The 19,714-nt window shown below is 44.1% G+C and overlaps 1 protein-coding gene across 1 annotated transcript in view; it reads left to right on the top strand.

The window, feature by feature from the left end:
* The window catches only part of TDRP (testis development related protein), a 467,895-nt gene that overhangs the window by 431,573 nt on the left and 16,608 nt on the right, over nucleotides 1-19,714 (top strand). The window contains exon 4 of the mRNA XM_078647898.1: nucleotides 13,632-13,735. Coding sequence (XP_078504024.1) covers nucleotides 13,632-13,735 — 104 coding nt within the window. The remainder of the gene's footprint in view (nucleotides 1-13,631; nucleotides 13,736-19,714) is intronic.

Genomic DNA, 19,714 nt, shown 5'->3' with positions numbered 1-19,714 from the left:
TGTTGCCAATCTTCTTATCTTAACATCATTTAGTGCTATCCCCAAAATAGGAAACATAGCGCCAAATACATCTGCAACTACCTCCTCAGCGCTTACATCCCTCCTTCTCCTAGTTTGTTTTCCCCTCTTTTTGGTTTCTAAGTCCTCAGCATGGTATATTTTGGGGAAGACTATAGCTAAATAACATGATCCATACCAATTATCTGGTAGTTTCACGTATGCATTTCTTCCACAAACAAAATACACATTCGGGATCGCCTGCCTTTCCTTCAGGAAATCCTTAGAATAGTACTCTAATTGAAAAGCATGTTCACAACTGACTTCTCCCACAAACACATTCTCATAATATGTTCGACTTCTGTGTATACATAGCTTTCCCCTTTTCTCTCTGTCTAAAGCTATTGGACCACTGCTACCCTTTCTTTGGTGTTCTCTTTCTTCCTGGGTCCAATCTGTTTTCCATTGTCCTGAAGCTTTTAGGATCTTTTGTCTTCTATATCGATCATCCACCTGCCCTATAAACTTTTTCTCAATTTCGGATACTTTACAAGTCAAATTATTTCTTCGGGCATGTGAAGTATCTAAAGTTTTCCATGGAAGGAAAAACTTCTGTAACCTGTCTTCACACTTATAATAATCCCACTTATTTAGGTGTTTATAATTCGGCACCTCTGGCAATACCGAATCGAAGTTCGAGAAGTAATACTCAAACCCTTCACGTTCATAAAATATGCTCAGCAATAAACTACATGATATTCCATAAGTCATTGGAAAATGGTGATATCTGATGCCTTCATCTGCAGAAGCTGGCAACTGCATACAGACGTAGCAGTTCTTCGCCTCCATGACATCAATATATTCATAAAGCAATTTGGCATAAGCATTTGTTTTAAAATTCCCCTGTGATTCATCTGCATGTAATCTTTTTATTTCAGCATCTAACAAAGCTTTCTCCTTCGCTGTATCTTCCCCCTGTTTGCCAGCCGTAGGAGGCTTCTGTGTTGATGCACTTTTTGCTTCTTTTTCTGCTTTCACATCATTTTCATGTCCCACTACATATGACACAGTAACCACTAAAACTATAAGAGAAATCACTACCACTAAAAGTGTGCCTATTATGCATTTTGCCCTGCGGTTCGGGTTGCCAGCCTCCATGGTCCCAAAAACAGTGTAGTTCTGTTTTTCTTTCACAGCACAAGTCTCTTTTCTTTGCTTCTCCAATCTTTCGAACCACACCTGGAAGCTGAAAAATCCCCTCCGCAAAACAGTCTCTGAGTTCTGTAGCAACAGGCAACCTTAGTCCTTCTCCATCCTCTAAAATGGAAATCCCTAATTTCTTCTTCTTCTTCTTAGCACTAGGTTATCTCTCAATCAGTATTTACAAAGTTCTTTGCAAAGTCTTTAGTAATCCAAAACTATGCGTGTTCCAAGAACTTCCACCACTTGCTCAAATATTTCCATACGAAGAAGGATTCCCTCAAGTATTGGACACCTTGAACAACAACATGGAAATTCAACTGTCTCTAGAATCAATTTTCTTGTTCATTCGTGTAGTTTCCGATTTTCACTGACACTGGTTCCGTCAAAGGGCTAGTCATTCTCTTGTTTGCGACTCCTACTACCTGAATTGTTTCCCCCGACATTGGTAGATCAGGAACCACTGCTGATCTCAAAGTTGATCGAGTAGCTCCAGTATCCACCAAGAATGTTGTGGGACACCCTGCCACTTCTGCCTCTACAAATGGTCCTCTTTGATCCACTTCCAGAACTGCCCCGAGGGTACAGTCCTCTTCTTTGCTTACACGTTGTCCCGTCAAGGGATCAATGTAGTAACATTTTTCCTCATCTACGAAAAGAGGCATTTGTCTAAAAACCTTTCCCAATGTCGAAATCTTTGGTGGCTGCGGAAACTGAGCTCGTGGAGCCGAAGTCCCCCCTTTGGCCACCTTGATTCTCGGCACTGGCACCCCTTGAACTGGAACCTCTGGAACCTCCTCCTCTACTTCTAGTTCTCCGTTTTCAGGGTTATAGGGACACTCGCGTCTCCAATGTCCCACCTGATGACACTGGTGGCACTTTGTCGTTTTCTTCAACGTAGCAAGGTCTATTCTAGGTCTCGGGTTTTCCTCGCTGTCTCTATTCTGTCCGTTTGGTTTTCGTCCCATTGTCCCTGTTCCCTGTTGGCGCTGTCCACCCTTTCCAGCTGACTGCATCTGTACTACCATCAGCTTCTCTTTTAGCTTCTTTGCTTTGGAATCTATTTCGTCACTGCAGTACCTTGCATACCTCAAAATCTCATCTAATGGTCTGTTTTGCCAACAAATTAAATGTTGCTGAATCATCAAACAAATATCAGGTCTCAACCCCAAAACAAACTTTGACACAAACTGCCCTATGTCCTTGGGGTCCATTACATCGAGTCCACTGTATTGTTTGAATGTTTTCAGCAATCTCTCATAAAACTCATGAACTGTCTCCTTGGGTTCCTGTCTTGTTCGGTCTATTTTTACCCAATCTATGTCTTGTGGTGGGACCTTTTCTTTCAGCCAAGTTATTACTCTTTCATATTTCAACATTACAGTTTCAGACGGTCCATTTGTAGCAGCATTCCTTTCTGGTTCTACAGTTGGCCACTCGACACTAGTCTTGCATGCTGTCCACACATCTCCTGGCACCACAATGTCAAACAAGGTGTTCAAATCAATCCACAATACCTTTGAGATTTTCACAAACCTTTCTACCTGCTTGTACCACTCAACGGGATTGTCCCTTAACTTCGGAAATGAATTGGTAAATGCAGCCAAATCTCCTCTACTCCAGGGCACATGTACATAGTTCCCATTGGATATTTCTCTCAAAGGAAATGCCTCCATCTGCATTACCCTTCCTTCCGGAGACATCACACTCGTGCTTCGCCTGACAGTACCCCTTTTGGACCACCTCTCTTCCCATTTGTCCAGATCTCTCCACGCTCTTATTCCTGTTATCAGCTCCCTTATGTGTGTCTTTAATCCTGTAGTTCTCTTCTCATCTAAGTCTTGGTCTGAATACTGCAACCTATGGTTACTCTGTAATGTCTTTGTTCTGGACAAGTCTACCATATACTTCTCTGCCAGTTCAGACAGTTTCTCATGAATTGCTCTTGCCTTTCGGGTAATATCCTTTGCTATAAACAGTAACTCATCTTGTTCGTATAGGTCAATCCTTTCTAAGGCTAACGTCCCATCTATTATCTCGTCCAGATCATTTTTTAAACTAGTGACATCAAGTCTTCCGGCCTTTACTGCAGCTTTCAGTATGCTAGCTCTAGGGGGTCCATTCACATCTCTCCCATCCCAGCTCCGAGTCCTACGTCTAGGCTCAGGCGAGTTATGGGGAGTCCTCCCATGTTCCCATCTCTCCAGGTCCCATGCAGTTCCATCCTCTCTGGGTGTATGGTGAAACACTTTCCCATTTCTCATAATCCCACAAGTCCCATCCTGCATGGTTTCCCTAGATGTATGGTAAGACATTCCGTTATTCCCCCTTTCTTCATCATTTGCAGGTGGTCTCTGATCTCTCGACCCATGGCAAGATCCTTCACTGTTCCCCATGCTCCCACGACTCCAGTGCTGTACATTCTCATTAGGTGCATGGTGAGTACATCTAAACCTATCCCTGTATTCTTGTGTCCTTCTGTCTCCCTCACTGGTTATGAGACGGGACGTCTCTCCACATCCTGTACTTCTCTCACGTCTCTCTTGCTCATTCCCACCGTCAGTATGACGTATAACTCCTCTACTCTCCGGACTGTTACCATCCCACTCCTGACTACTTGCGCTAGCCCCGCAGTGAGACAATGTTCCATTGCCTCGACTTCCCCAATCAGCCTCTGTTCTTGACCTGTGGGCTGGTGCTTCTGTGGACCCATCCCATTCTCTCAAGTCAGCTCTCAACTCCCTAAAGGATTTCGGCCGTGGTCCCCTCAGGTCCATCGGTCCTCTCTGGCCCCCCTGTTCTGCTGCGGGACCCTCTGCTGAATCAAATGGGGTGCTCCACGTCACTGGTCCTGGCAATTGCCTCCAGGCATTTGTTGTGTTATTTCTCCTTTCCATTTCAGCTCTCTCTATCTAACCTCATCTGTTCTTCCTCTCTGTCTCTCTCGGGGTTGTAAATCGATACTATAGGACCTATGGTAACGGGTACTTGTAGAGCATCTGGCAACCCATAGGACTCAACCCTCTCTGTTTCTGGTACCTTCTGCACCACAAACCTTCCGACTACTCTCGGTACTGTACTATGTTGAGGTGTCTCCTCACCTTTGGTAGGTGTCCACTCTGATACAGGGAGTGGTACATACCCCTCTATGGCAGCCCCATCATCCCTTGCCAGTCCCCTATCCTCCATTCTCCCAACGTTCGGAGGCGGTCTATCTATCAGCAACCTATTTATCAAGTTGTCCTCCGACTCGCTCTCTTCATCCTCTTCCATGAGCCTCTGTTCTCCTGTCACCTCTCTCACTGGGTATAACTTATCCACCTCAATAGCCTGTACCCTCCATCTCTTGGCGTCCGCATCCCATTGGGCATCTCGCACTGCCCTTACTGATCGCTTCAACCTTTCTTGGCGCCTGTTCAGATTTCTGTTGTGTGCCGCCCTAAGCCACGCATTAAGGGCCTCAAACTGTGTTGGTCTAGGCGGAGGATTCAATGAGGACATAATTGATTTCAGCCGATGTAACGCCTCTAACTTGAACGTTCCATACTTGGGAAACGTCAGTTCCTCATTCCCTTCCGAAATCTTATTCCATTCACTAATCCATAGTATCGTATGCAAGCCAACATTCGCTGCCATATAGTAAGCTGGTGTACCCTCTGGCGGTGCCTCTTCCCCGTAATAAGAGTTCCTTCTTTTTCTCTTAAAAATCCCTCTCAAACATTTAAAACACTTCATGTTCAAAACCTACAAAATTTCTATTTTTCTCCGCGTCTGTTTACTTCCTGATGACAATCCACCAATCTCAGCACGGTTCTTGCTAACTGCCCTATCAGAACGCGGCTTTTCACTGACGTCACACCAACCGCTCTATCACGGCACGGCTTCTCACTAACCGGCCTATCTCAGCGTGACTCTCGCTGACGTCACTCGTCCCCCTTCGCAGCAGTTCCCCTCCTTTCTCAGCTCGTCTCCGCGGTCATGCACGCGTCCCATTCATACTCCGAAAAATGATTACTTCCGTCCAAGCGATAACTTTTCTTTGACTGTACGCCCACAGTCTATCTGTAATTGTCACCTTAACTGACGAAATGTCTTTCCGTTTACGTCCAGACAATCGCCTTCTCTGATAGGTTACTTACACACAGTAACTTTCGACCTGCGTCCGTTACTCACACATACACCCTTGCGTTCCCCCTATCTCGGTCCTGCGGCGGTCAATGGTACCTCATGACCTCCTTACTCTGGTCGACAATTACTCTGGATGTTCGATACACCCGAACCACTTAAGCTCTACCCCGAACTTAAGATTTTACCAGGTTGCGCGCGCTCACAACCTTCTCACAATCACACTACAGGCATTCAACTCCGCATGACATTACAATACAAATACAACACAAAACACCGCAATCTGTTCACGCATGACCCTTTTTATACTCACTCTCGTCCGATACTGCTGCTTTTCTCTCTCCGTCAGTGCCTTCTTCGGCAGGCCACCTCTCGAACTCTAGGGACCTTGGGGTAAACTAACCTAGCCTAGATTACCTTCCTCAAGAAGATAACCATCCTCACTCTGCTACCAACTGCTGACGCGGGATTTCTGGTCTATTGTTACCTTACCAGATCCCAGCTCAGGTCGACTGAATCGTTGGTACCTGTCATTGAGTAAAAGGCAATCCACTTCTAGGTTAATCAAGAAAGAACTTACACCACTCTAAAGAACCACTTACCACTAGAAAAGGTTTAAAAGTTTATTATAAAGCCAAAAGTATCTGGAGATACAAACATCTCAGAATAAGATTCAAAAGATATACAGGTATCAATATAAAAAGATATTCTCTGAATGCTCTTAATCGGCAAAAGGAAATTATCAACAATATCTCAAATACCATGAGAGTTGCAAGAATCGCTATGAGTTGCAACTTGAGTCATTTACAGAAAGGAAAAAATACAGGTTAGACTGTCCCTACACTAGACTAAGTGACATCCCTACTTAACAAGATCTTTACCTAAAAAAAGGTGTCAGCAGTGGTGACTTCCAAAGAAGATCACACACTTCCCTTAGTCTTTGTCTCAAAGTCGAAGTCTTGCAGTTCCCTATCTGCCTACCCATCCGCTCTCTTAGGTTCCTCAGATCATCTGCTCATACTCCACCCCGGGGTGCTGTCCCTAATACAAAATCACATTTCCAATAGGAACGCCCCTGGAGACGCCTCTCACGTGGTGTAGTTTCTGGCGGCAAATTCCATGCTGGTGCTCCTCGGGACCCTTCATTAAAGTTGACCTTGGTTCCCAGGCTTCTCTCCGACCAGGCGGTACCCCCTAAAATTCCTGAAGACTCCTACAGGCCTGTGCCTGGCGTCTCTGAACAAAAGTCTATTCATCATTTTTGATTAAGCCCCCCTCGCACCTGCAAACAGACACTTTCTCGGTAGGCCCCAAATTCCGGCCTCCACCATATCTTAGGTCGTAAACTATTTTTGAACAGGCTTTACATTCGTGCTCTGTGCGACCTCTCCTTAACGAGCACATGCAGATCAAAGAAGCGACTTTATCTATTCAGGCCTACTTAGAATTACATGAAACGGGCCTCTGCAATATGCACATTTAATTTCTTTGTTTAAACAATATTCTAACTAACAACATTACTATAATGTAACACATCTATTTAAAACATTATTTCAATTCTATGATTAACAATACTTTGCAGTAAAATGACATTAGAATCTAGGTTACTTAAAAGCGTAGCAGCATCTTTCGTTCTTGTGAAATGCCATGTGGCCTACACATTTCCATGGTTTGCAGAATTACATATCTTTTTCACACAGCCCCATAACGTGAGACTCCAACATCATTCTAACATTTCTACATCTCTACATTAGTTTTCACACTGATATATGTATCCCTATTCTAATTAAACACTCACGTATATATTTTTCTCTGTATAAGTTTGACACTCTTGTATATTATATACTAGACTAATACAACGTGCTTGTAAATATGGTGCACTTCTACATTTTTCAGAATTGTGCTCTCTCAGGACGCTTGTGATAAAGGGTATTCGCCAGATGTTTTTTTTCACTTTGTTTCTGATCAGAAACATAACCCTCCATTATATAAGGTGGTATTTCCAACCTACGTACCTGAAAATAGACTCATACCTTTTTGAAGGTGTATATTTCTGGATGTTTCCAAAATAATAAAGTGAAAAAAATATATTTAAAAACCTTTTTCTTCGTGTGTAGGTGTTCCAGATACTTTCCATGACCATACACCTTATTGTGATCCATTCATACACCCTCTTAATGTTCTGTCCAGACCTTTCTGTAGGAGTAAGTCCCTTTCAATAATGATATCGTACATCATCATTTATGTTTTACAACTGGAAATATTATTTAATGCTGCACAGGGCTCAAGTCGGGGTACCACGCGGGTGGGTGCGTCCCTCCACTTATTTTACCGGGAGCTTGATAAATATAAACTGCAACTGAGTGCAAGCTACCTGTCGTGACGTTACTTCCTGTCATGACATCAGCGTTCCCCCACTTCTCCGCATTGTAGAGAGCAGTGTTCAGAGGACCTTTGTTTCCAGGGTTTTCTCCCCGATCTGTACAGCTGCCACATACGACTGCCTGGATCGATCGCCTGCTCCAACATAGGTGGCTCACCACCGCATCTCACTTCAGTTTTTTCAGTCGTGCTCGTTCTGAACACACGGTTTTGCTGGTGCACCTAGATAGAGCAGTTCGTTTGTTTCATTGTCCGCCCTTTCTGATGACCCTTCCATGTGTGCCTCCTGCCTTTATGCTGTACTTTATAGCACCCATCATGGCATTCCTGCAGCCATGATGGGCAGGCACTTAATCTGCTGACAGACGGAGAGGCCTTCAGAGGTTATGGAGGCCGAATCACTAAAAGAACATGTTGAAAAGGAGAGCTGCCGAGGCAGCTCGGCTGCAGCGTCCGGGGAACGTTCTGCCTCTTCACCTTGGGGGTTGGACAGGCTCGGAGCTCATGAGCTAGGAGCTTGAGCCACAGCTTCGTTTCTCCTCTTTGGGCTCCACGTGCTGCAAAGGAGTGTGCAGAGTAGAGAGTGTGCAGAGTAGAGAGTGTGCAGAGTAGAGAGTGTGCAGAGTAGAGAGTGTGCAGAGTAGAGAGTGTGCAGAGTAGAGAGTGTGCAGAGCAGGGGCGGCTGGTGACATTTGAAAGAGGTGGGGCGTAAACTAATTTGCATATTGCAGCGAGCGAGCCTGAACCACCTTGCATCCATCCATACATCATTCATGCATCCACCCATCCATCCATCATGCATCCACCCATCATGCATGCATCCATGCATCCATCCATACATCATTCATGCATCTACCCATCCTGCATCCATACATCATTCATTCATGCATCCACCCATCATGCATGCGTCCATGCATCCATCCACACATCATTCATGCATCCACCCATCCATCCACCCATCCTGCATCCATACATCATTCATTCATGCATCCACCCATCCATCGAGCATGCATCCACCCATCATGCATGCATCCATGCATCCATCCATACATCATTCATGCATCCACCCATCCACCCACCCATCCTGCATCCATACATCATTCATTCATGCATCCACCCATCTATCCATCATGCATCCACCCATCATGCATGCATGCATCCATCCATCCATACATCATTCATGCATCCACCCATCCATCCACCCTGCATCCATACATCATTCATTCATGCATCCATGCATCCATCATGCATCCACCCATCATTCATCCATCCATACATCATTCATGCATCCACCCATCCATCCACCCACCCAGCATCCATACATCATTCATTCATGCATCCACCCATCTAACCTGCATCCATCATTCATGCATCCATCCACCCATCATGCATGCATCCATCCATGCACCCATCCACTCACCCATCCACACAGTGACAGCATTAATGGCCGACAGCAAAGTTAAGGCATCAATTAGATCTCAAATAATCCCTGCGTCCTGTTGTCCAAACACCTCCACATGTCAATTCTTACCCACCAAGGGTTCAATCTAGCGTTGGAACTGTTTTATTTTCAATAGCTATTCCCATAGTTTTAGTAAAATGAGCATCAACAAAATTACCAGAAGCCCCAGATTCAATCATTGGCTGAATCTTAATATTTGCCCTTTCTGCAAACTAACTCTATAAACAAAAACAAATGCCGCTGTGCTTTTTGCACTATTTGGGTCAAGAAGATCCGGGACACTACATAAAGAGAACTTGAAAGTGTGGCCTCAATCATTAATAGGTCTTCTCTTTTTCCACGTACTGACTTTCACTTGTATAACTTTTAATTTGGATTTCAGGTTTCATGGGAAAGTCTTTTAAAAAGTGGATGATTTTACTACAATACATGTAAAGTTTCGTTTTTCATCTTTTTGCCCTATCGTCTTTATCAACAGCACCCCGTGTACATTGGCTCTGGAAATGAAGGAGTCCTAACAAACAGAGGCTGCAGTACAAGGGAGGGAGAGAGCTCTGCCCCCCCAGACAGGGGGTTATGTATCCGGGCTATGTATTGACCAGCAAATCCTGGCGCTGTATGCAGCGCCAGGATTGGCTGGGGAGGCACCATGAGTGCTCGCCCAGTCGCCCTGTGCAACCCCATGGGCTGCGGCCCGGCCCCTGGCCCTCTTTCTAATGGCAAATTCACAGGGAAACAATCTGCGCATGCGCGGGCATGTTTGTGCCCAAAACCCACTTGCGCAGCTGCAGCAGGCCTATTCTCTCCCCCCCGCACTCCGGAAAAGTCGGGTGTCTCCTGGATTCCCGGCCGGCAGGTAGCGCGATTTTTTTAAATATTTGTATTTGGTTTTTAGTGAGGACGCGGTGGGTCCATGGGGCTTAGTGGGGCTACGCCCCTACGCCCCAATGGACGCACCACGCCTGGTGCAGAGTAGAGAGTGTGCAGAGTAGAGAGTGTGCAGAGTAGAGAGTGTGCAGAGTAGAGAGTGTGCAGAGTAGAGAGTGTGCAGAGTAGAGAGTGTGCAGAGTAGAGAGTGTGCAGAGTAGACAGTGTGCAGAATCAAAGCCCCAGCCTCACTCAAACATTGGTTTATCCCCGTATAGGTTGCAGACTTATATCCCATGCCAGCTGCTCTGGGAGTGGTGTGTAAATGTTCACCCTATGGTTTATGCATAAAACCAAAAGATAACTTTTTCTAGCCACTGCCTTCAGGGTGTATTAAATGGACCTCATCAGTTGTTGTTCTCATCCTAGATTTTGTTTTAGTTTCTCTTCCTGAGCATTTAATAATAACATATCATGATGGGGGATCCTGTTATCCTGTGGGCTATCAGATAATCAATCATACATTCTCAAGACTTTCAGGCACGGAATAAACATGTAAAAAATAAAATGTGGAAAGATAAATCTATGGATTAGTCACAGTCCCTATTAAACGTATATTTAACTGTGTTCTTTTAATGTTTAAGTAAAACATTTATGGATTAGTCACAGTCCCTATTAAATATATATTTAACGGTGTTCTTTTTATGTTTAAGTAAATCTCATTTCAATGTTTGGCTGCCTTTTTGACAGTGCTGTTCCACTTTAATGTAAATTATCTAAACAGACATATTATGTACTCCATCGCACAGACCTTGCCCATCTGTAAAATGAATAATACACATGTTTTGTTCTCTTAAAACAACAAAACTTCAGTAGTTATTTAATATAATGCGCGTGTCTCCCCCCCCCCCCCACAGTCTGCCCCAAATAATACAATCCTCTCTATATATACTGATTCACACGTATCTTTGTAAATTCCCGGAAAAATGCTAAGACTTTACAAACTTGTGACTTTTTGTGACGCTCGGCAAACTGCAAAGTTCCTGAACATTCAGGGCATTTCGAATTTGCCGTCATCTATTTGTCCGGGGCTAGAGCCATAAAATGCGAGATTATATATTTTACAGCAGGTTTTCAAAAAAAACAATTGTTGGAGGAAGCCACAGATTTCGCCTCTTAAAATGCAAGTTATGCATAAGTACGATGCAGTTAGACTAATTTAATTTCTAATCTTCAATTAGTATCCTAATACACCCAGTAGTAAATGTATTTCCCCGTTGTGGAGGGGTTATAGAATTGTTTCGCCGCGTTAGGGGCGCATAAGCGTGTGCTAATTCAGATTATTTTACTGGCCGTCTTTAGTTAAAACGGAACCAGCTGAGTCAACTATAAAGTGTTTCATGTAGACTAGTGTGAAACTTGTTCCGTAGAGTCCTGTATTTTTAAGTCTGTCAATTTCTTTTCCTTAAACTACAAGAAACTGCTGCCACCTGGTGACATTGACTGGAATCTTTGTCTAAAGCTTAATAAAACCGTACACCGATGCCCATTGTTTAGCTTGCGCAAAGTAAGCGATCCGTTCTGCACGCCCCGGACAATATACAGGCCTCGAAGAGTCACAGCTTGAATTATGGTTTTCCTGCTGAAGCCATAGTGCTTTAAAAAGAAATAGTGATATTTAAATTATTACAACGCCTCCACAAGGGTAATACTAATTAAGCGTATATAAATGCAATTCATTTTGTGCAAATACCGGGAAAGATAAACACATCTTACGTTCTAACAATGCATGCCAATCTTCTAAACAGAGCCTGAACAAAGTGAAAAGCTGCCTCTCTTAAGTGTGTGTGTGTAGTGCTAACAAGGGGCGAGCCTTTGTTTCCCCCCTCTGCTTCATTTGCATCAAGTGTGAGGCACCTGACTGCTGCCAGCTAGGAAACTCCAACAAAAGGAGGCTTGATGACCCCGGAGACTCCGCCTTTGTTATGGCCGAGTATCCCAACAGAAGTCAGAAATAAGAGAGCCCCGTCCCCGCCTGCACGTTGTTGTGATCGAAAGCAGACAACGTGCAGGCGCTGCTGAATGTGTCCCGGTGTTTGGAAATTACACCAGGAGGAATTCAGCATCTTTTTTAGTGGGGCCCAACTTCTTGGCATGGTGGATGGCATTCACCCTGTGAAAGAAGTGGGGGGACGCTGTCCACCCACGTGGACCCCCAACTCCTGCCCTGAACTTGTCCTTAGAAAGAGAGGGCCGTGTCAGTAAAACCCTAGATTCTTCGCAGGTTATCGAGGTTCTAGAGGCCACTAAGAGGGTGATCAAAAATGGTGTGGCATGCGCTGCCCAGGCTCGACCTAAAAAGGGTAAGGCTCTGGCAAGAACCATGATGTACTGCATATGTACTAGAGAGGAAAATGGCTGAGGTTGGACAGCTTGGGCTCTAACAAGACAAGCTAAACTTGGAGCCACTTTAAGGCTTGATGTTGGATGCCAGTGTGAAAATGGTGATTGATCAAGATCTCATGAGAGACCATTTCAAATGCAGCAGAGAGGTCAGACAGGCTCAGGGTGGCCCACCCTCCATGAGCAAGAATATGGCAAAAGTCATCTGAGACTGATAGCAGAGCTGTTTTCTGTTCCATAAGATGGCCGCAATCCTGATGGAGAGGCATGTAAGAAGTTGGTGGTTTCAACAACAGTATTAACTTGATTAGCTTATTTTTCCAAGAAATTGTATCAAAGGGTAGAAAAGAGATTGGGTAAAAATAGATGAGAATGGAGGGATCTGTGGAACGTTTCTTTAAGAAGTGGAGTGACTGTAGTCTGTTTTCAGATCTAGGGAACAGTGATGTATGAGGGAAAGAATGCAGCGGTCCACTAATAACACCTGTAGAAGTCTGTGGTGGAGGGATTCAAGAGTAAAGGAGGGAACCCTGTGATATGGAGGTAATAGCGAAATTAACCAATTTAATGGAGGTAAAGTGAGTGTGAATATGAGCTGTGGAGGGTCAGGATTCAGCTACGGGGAAATCTACTGAAGCCCTGTAGATATGCATGACTAAAATGTCAAAGGTCGAAAAAATGTGGAAAGTATAATTTATGATGATAGACCAATTGGACAATGTTGAGTTGATATAGATTTTTGGAACTCTATACCCACTAGCCACGTTAATTCTCTGTATGTCAGTGGTTCCTGATCAAACCGGTTTCTGTTCCTATACTTAGTTTTATTCATTAGATAGTAGTCTATTCCTTATAACGAATTTGATATATTATTAATTAATTGGTAATATTTAGATGATCTGCTCTGTTTGTATTTAATACCATTACAGTGCATTACATGTTTGTTATAATAAACATTTGAAGCAAAAAAAAAAGTAAACTTTGTAGTCATGTTTTAGTTGATGTGTGACTTATTCATTCTTTAATTTGATTCGTGTCTCCACTCGTTCGGAATTTTAAGGGATATGGAAAATAAAAAAAAATAAGCTCCTTTTTCTAGCCTTGTCACTTGAAAGATAGGCTTGCTGTTACTGGTTGTATTAGAAGGCTAATTATCAAGGCTCATGCACGTTTTTCTTGATATTTTTTTCAATAGGTCCAGGGTGCCAGTTTCCGAGGCTGGAAAGATGTGACATCCATTTTTAACAAGGATGATGAAAAGCAACTGTTAACAGGATCGAAATCTCCAAAATCAAGAGGGTAAGCAGAAACCATAGTTTGTTGAAAAGTTTAGTTTGGTGCCTGTTGTAACTTAATGTTCACAGCGTAAACTGTTTAGAGCAGGATTAGCAGCCAGCCTGCTTAAGGTGCATGCTTTTAGGTGCTTGCTTTTCTAGTGGCAGGTATTTATAGACTAAAGTATAAAGGCCAACTGCTATTTAATTTACTAACTAGGCAGTCTAACTAGAAAATGGATGTTTGTGTGCCAGATTCTATGCCAGCATTCCGATGGCACGCAGTTTCTTTTTACAGGAAGGCATACTCTCTATGGCAGAACCTGTTACTTATTTCAGTGGTTTCCATTGTTCATGTAATTGTATGGGTTACATTCCAGGCTTTAATTCACTCCAAAATAAATGCTTACTTTGAAGCCCAACGCCATAGCTCCGTTTGTTATCCCAAGTGCCCATTTGTCCCCCACAATATTCAGTAAACTATAGTTAGTAAATTTTGATTTGAATTTTTTTTTTAAGTTCTACTCATCTCTGATTTTGATCTCTTGGCTATTACCAAGAATCGGTTATCAGAGAGTGTCAGTGGATGAACCGTATGTGAATAAATAGCTAATTTTCAGTGTTGTGGAAATGTTTTCGATGTGACTTAATCGCAGTGGATATGTTATTAGGTTATTTAAAAGCGTATGTTCACAACTTAGACACTACTTCTTAGACTGTGAAGCATCTTGGTTATATCAACACAGAAGCTGATATGTCGTTCTGAAAACTGGGTCCTGTTCCCTCCCAGATGGTGAATCCTGTCTGTGTCCCAAGAAACTCAAAGATTAGTCCATTCTCACCATTATCCAAACAATGTGGGGGTGCATCCCTTAGAATTAATTAAGCTAAGCTGAGGTACTGACAAAAGTATATTCAATGCATGGGTATGAATCGAAGGAAGGCGAGCAGTAAAATAACATGTTTACGCACTGCTTGCAGGTTTTCAAAACAGATAAATAAAAGGCATTATCATTTACAGTGCCAATAGCTCAAACTCTCGCAAATGTAGGACCAATTGCATTGCAAATGCAGCCCTGCCAAGTACCACACATCAGGCGTTAGACTAACACAATTCTGTGTGATGGTCCACATCAACGCACTGAAATGCATTGTCACGCATATAGCGCCTCTTCAGCTTTCAAGCCAGAGCACTGCTTAAGTACCTGGTAGACAGTGACAATTTGGTATTATCACTCAGGCAGCGCGATGTAGCAGGTTTGGGGGCTGGCTCAGGCAACTCGCTCTGGATACAATGTTTCAATCATTACCGCTGCGCGCGGCAGAGTTACTGACCTCTCGATCATGTCGAGATTGAGAATGATTGGAGTTTAATTTGCCCAATCAATATCCTGACTAGGGCTTGGGCTGGGCCATGTTTGCAGCTAGCACAGCAGAGAGCCCGTAGCTGAGCTCTCACCGCATGGCCTGCCAGCTGGCACATATAAGATTCTGTTGGAGTAGAGCAGCGTGGCCACTGCGGGAGAGTGGTGGTGCAGCCATGAGTGGAATAACAGTCCTGGCCCGTGGAGCTGCTCAGATTGGCGGACCGGACGTAACGGTGCTCGCTGAAAGGAAGTGTCACAACATTATAGTAAACCAAGCCGGGCTACCGGGCTCTTAGCTAATCCCTGCTGCCTTGTGAGGGCCCAGCCATCCTCGCCATGCATGAGGGGAGAGGCACTGTTAGCCGTCCAGGCAGTGATTGAATTATGTGGGGGATGGCACACACCAAATTGGCACACACCAAATGCCCCCCGCACCCCAAAAGCTTCGTCCCTCTGTGGGAGTGAAAGAATTTCAGAAGACCACCTTTGCTCGACACTAAAAATAAATTGCCACAAAGAAATACTTTGAAATGCCCATGACCCTGGGGTGGGAGGGGAGGACTATCTGCAATGTCCTCTTTACTTTGTTCATATAATGCTGGAGACCTGGAGTAAAAGACTGCATTATGGTGAAAAAAGTGATAAATATCAAAAGGAAACAGTAAAAAAAAAAAAAACCATAAACCCAGTAAATGCAAACAAGGACAGGGGAGCGGGCAAGGGTGTGGATTCATCAAGGAGCTAGAAAAGCAGTGATGGCTAATAGCAAGATAAATCAAATTAATTCAGTTAGCAAGAAATTCAAAGGCGGAATTTATTTCAGTATTTTCAGAATGTCAAGTGCGAGTGCAAAGATCGGATGGCATGGAGTTCCAAACTGTTTCCATGGCGCCTGAAAAACATGGATCATGCTTGCATGGTCCGAACTTGAAAATTTCCAGAATTAGCGACAACTGACTTCAGTGACCCTTGGATGAGTGTGAGGCAGACATTCTGTGTGCTGAGCTTTGTAATTTGATTTTGGCTTTCAAATGGAGCCGGTTAAGACCAGTAAGGGCTGAGCTAAGGTGGTCAAACTTTCAAATGCCTGCAGTAGTTGAAAGTGCATGAGCAGGACCATTGCTAGTTTTTTTTTCTAATCAAACATCATACCTCACATGCAGAGAAAGATAACCGTTATTAAGAAAAATCCATGTTAGTTCAAGTGGGGCCCGCTTCAGCTTTCTTACCCCTCGCCAAATAGTTTCTGAACTGGCCCAATCATTGGGTCCAGCTCTAATTTGTTGCAGTATTGGACGTGTTGCCGCCATTTCACTGCATCTCTCAGTAGTGGCGGCTGCCACCAAGTAACACGGGTGGAGCAAGGGTAGGGGGATAGAAAAATAAGTTTAAAAACTACTTTCCTTGCAGCCGGACCGCCGCCTCGCCTCGTCCTCTTTTATTCCTGCTTGAAGGAATCAGCTCATGATGAATTGCCAGGTCAGCGCCGTATCCTTGGCATGCTTCAACACCCTCCGCATACTGCGAAAAACATTCAGATTGATACCGCCCAAATCCAGAAAAACGGTCACGCATGCCCTCATCAGCAGCAATCTGGACAACGACAACACGCTCTACGCCGGAATCAACCAGAAACTATTTCACAAGCTCCAGACCGTCCAGAACGCGACAGCCAGATTAGTTCTAGACATACCCCACCATACCATTACCACATCACTCAACATCTTTACGATCTCCACTGGCTCCCCATCAAAAGAAGAATAACCTTCAATCTACTCACCCACGCCTACAAGGCCCTCCACAACATCGGACCAGCATACCTAAACGATGCCTCTCCTTCCACCCACCCAAGAGGTGCATCAGATCAGCTCACCCCTCTCTGACCACCATCCCACGCATCTACAAGACCGGAACGGGACGGAAGTCCTTCTCCTATCTCGCAGCCAAGGCCTGAAACTGCCTCCCCGTTCTTCTCTGGCAAACTCCCACACTGCCCGAGTTCAGGAAAGATCTCAAGAACTGGCTCTACAGATGACCCCAGCATGCTACAGAGCCACCCCCCATTTTTAGCGCCTTGAGACCCTTAAGGGTGAGTAGTTGCGCTTTATAAACCCCTGATTGATTGATTAAACGTCTGTGCATCAGAATCCCCAGCACTCTGTCTAGCAAGCACATAGGCTAACCAGGTAGACACTTTTTGTAGGCAAGCGGCGACTCCTCTGGCCTGAAATGTTAGCTGCTGAAGCTTGTGGGAAGAACGCCCAGAGCTTAGCTGTGGTTGCAACGATCACAGACCATACTCTTAGACATTGAAATGAGAGCACTGTGCTGTGGCTTGAGGAGCACCAAGAGCACTAGGGAAGCGAGGAGCCACAAGAGAGTCCTTAATGGCAGCTTTAAAAATACCAATGTGAACAGGCCTGTAGGGAGCTAAGCGCTTATGGCAGGGATAAGAGACCCTATTCACTCCGTGCTCTCTTTTCTACTTCTGTTCTTGGCCCTCCGGGATAGTCTTGGGGCACCCATAGTCTTGGAGCTTCGGGCTAGGGATTGGGTTACTGATGCGTTCGATGGGATATTTCTTCATGAGTTGGGTGACAGGTTTTCAGGTAGTTGTGCTGAGGACTCTCTTAGATAATACAGGCTACGCTGATCTGTCCTGGTCACTGAGGGTGCCAGTGTTGGGTAGGCAAACCATTTGCCCCCCCCCCCCCTCCCCACACACACACACACACACACACAAAGGTTTCTGCTGTTCACTTAAGACTTTCATGGTATAATCTTCTTAAACTATGAGAAATTGTGAATAACAGACTCTGTCCCCCCTCTGGGCTCTAACCGTTATTCCTTCCTCTATTATAACAAATCAGAAGCCTTTTTTGTAGGAAGTACATAATTTCCATCCGGGTTATCTATCTTTCAGCAACACTAGGTCACTTTCTCACAGCATCTTATTAGTAGTTCTTTGGCACTGTGCAGCTTGTTGTTCCTTTCACTGCTAGTTGTTGACTCGCCTGGACTTTGAGGTGCCTCTGTTCCCATAGAAGTGCTGCCGGAATGGTGGTGTTTAGTGCTCGCCCAAATAACAGGGTTTTGGGACACATTAAGTAATGCTGTGTGCATGATAATATACACTTGCAGAAAGTTGTGAAGGGCCCATTTAGGATCCTACCCGTGGTTAACTCTTTCTTGTAGGGCAGTGGTTCCCAAACTTTTGACTCCTGAGGACCCCCATTGAGTCACCACTGGAAGCCGGGGACCCCCAAGCAATTTGTATGAGTTAAATTTCAAATATTAAAACAGTAATTCGAAAAAAACACATGTGTGCACACAAACCAAATACTAAAAGTACTAAGGATTTTGGGGCCAGATGTACGACCATTTCATTTAGCGCCTCCCAATTGGCAACACATTGCGAGTTGCTTAATGAAATGTACAACAGTGTGTTTAACAGTATTTGGGATTCCCAATGGGGTCGCAAATGGCAAGGCTCATTAATATTAATGAGCCTGTCGCAATTTGCCAGCCCATTGGTAATGCCAGTACTCCCAGGGATAGTGGCCTGCTAGGCTCAGCAGACCACCATGTCTGGGACTGCTTTTAAATAAAGCAGTTTTCTTTTTAAAAATGGAGCCCGTTTGCCATGCATTTAAAAAAAATAGAAAATGAAACGTTTTCGTTTCATTTTTTAAGGGAAGGCAGTGATCCCTGGGACCACTGCCTGCTCTTAAAAAATAATTTTGCATGCATTTGCAAAGGGGAAGGGGGTCTTCTGGGAACCCCTTCCCATTTGCGAATGCATTACCATCTACTTGAAGTAGGTGGTAATTGAGATTGTAGTCGCAAAAAGGTTTTTACATGGTTTTGAGACTCGCTATTTAGAAGGGAATGCCCCTTTCAAATAGCAAGTTTCAAAACCTTTTTAGCGAGTCACAAAAAAATTGCAAATCGCGAAATAGGCTATGTACATGGCCCAATAGGTTTTTGCATGCTCAAACGGATTCGCGAACCCGTTTGCGTATATAAAAACGGGTCGTACATCGGGCCCTTAGCATTTTGTTTTGAAGGAATAGCCCCTCTGTCACGTGTATTTCATTTGTTTTATAGCATCTCTCATACCATTGTAGGATGTCAGAGCACTTTACAGCACACATATATAGAGACAATGAATCATACATATAAATCAGTGTACAGAAAATGTTACATAAGGTAAAGGGGACTACAAGGTGTAGTATTCACATGTCATTCATACTGGTAGGCATTTTTAAATAGTCCTTGGTCTGGAAAAGCACAAACTCAGGATTCAGAACATAACACAGTGGCTAGCACTGACTTTAGCATTAAAAATGTATTTCTACCCAAATACATCTTTTTAGCAGCATCAGGATAATGAATGACTGGGAAAAAACACAAGTTATTAACTGGTACCATGCAGTTTGCAAGCAGCTCTTTGGTGACAGTTTACAGGTCCCTCTACTAGATTATGATTGTCACTTATGAAGTGCACAGTAACAAAATAATCTCTGTGACAAAAGCAGCAACCACGGACCTATGCACATAAAATACTGCTTTTTAAAATGCATGTTACACGTTCTTTGCAGTAGGCACATTAACCCTCTAAACTACATTAGTTAAGT

The sequence above is a fragment of the Lissotriton helveticus genome, chromosome 6 (genome assembly GCF_964261635.1).
Source record: "Lissotriton helveticus chromosome 6, aLisHel1.1, whole genome shotgun sequence".
Classification (NCBI taxonomy): Eukaryota; Metazoa; Chordata; class Amphibia; order Caudata; family Salamandridae; genus Lissotriton; species Lissotriton helveticus.
Note: the sequence above shows the minus strand (reverse complement) of the source record. Positions and strands in the feature narration are given on the sequence as shown.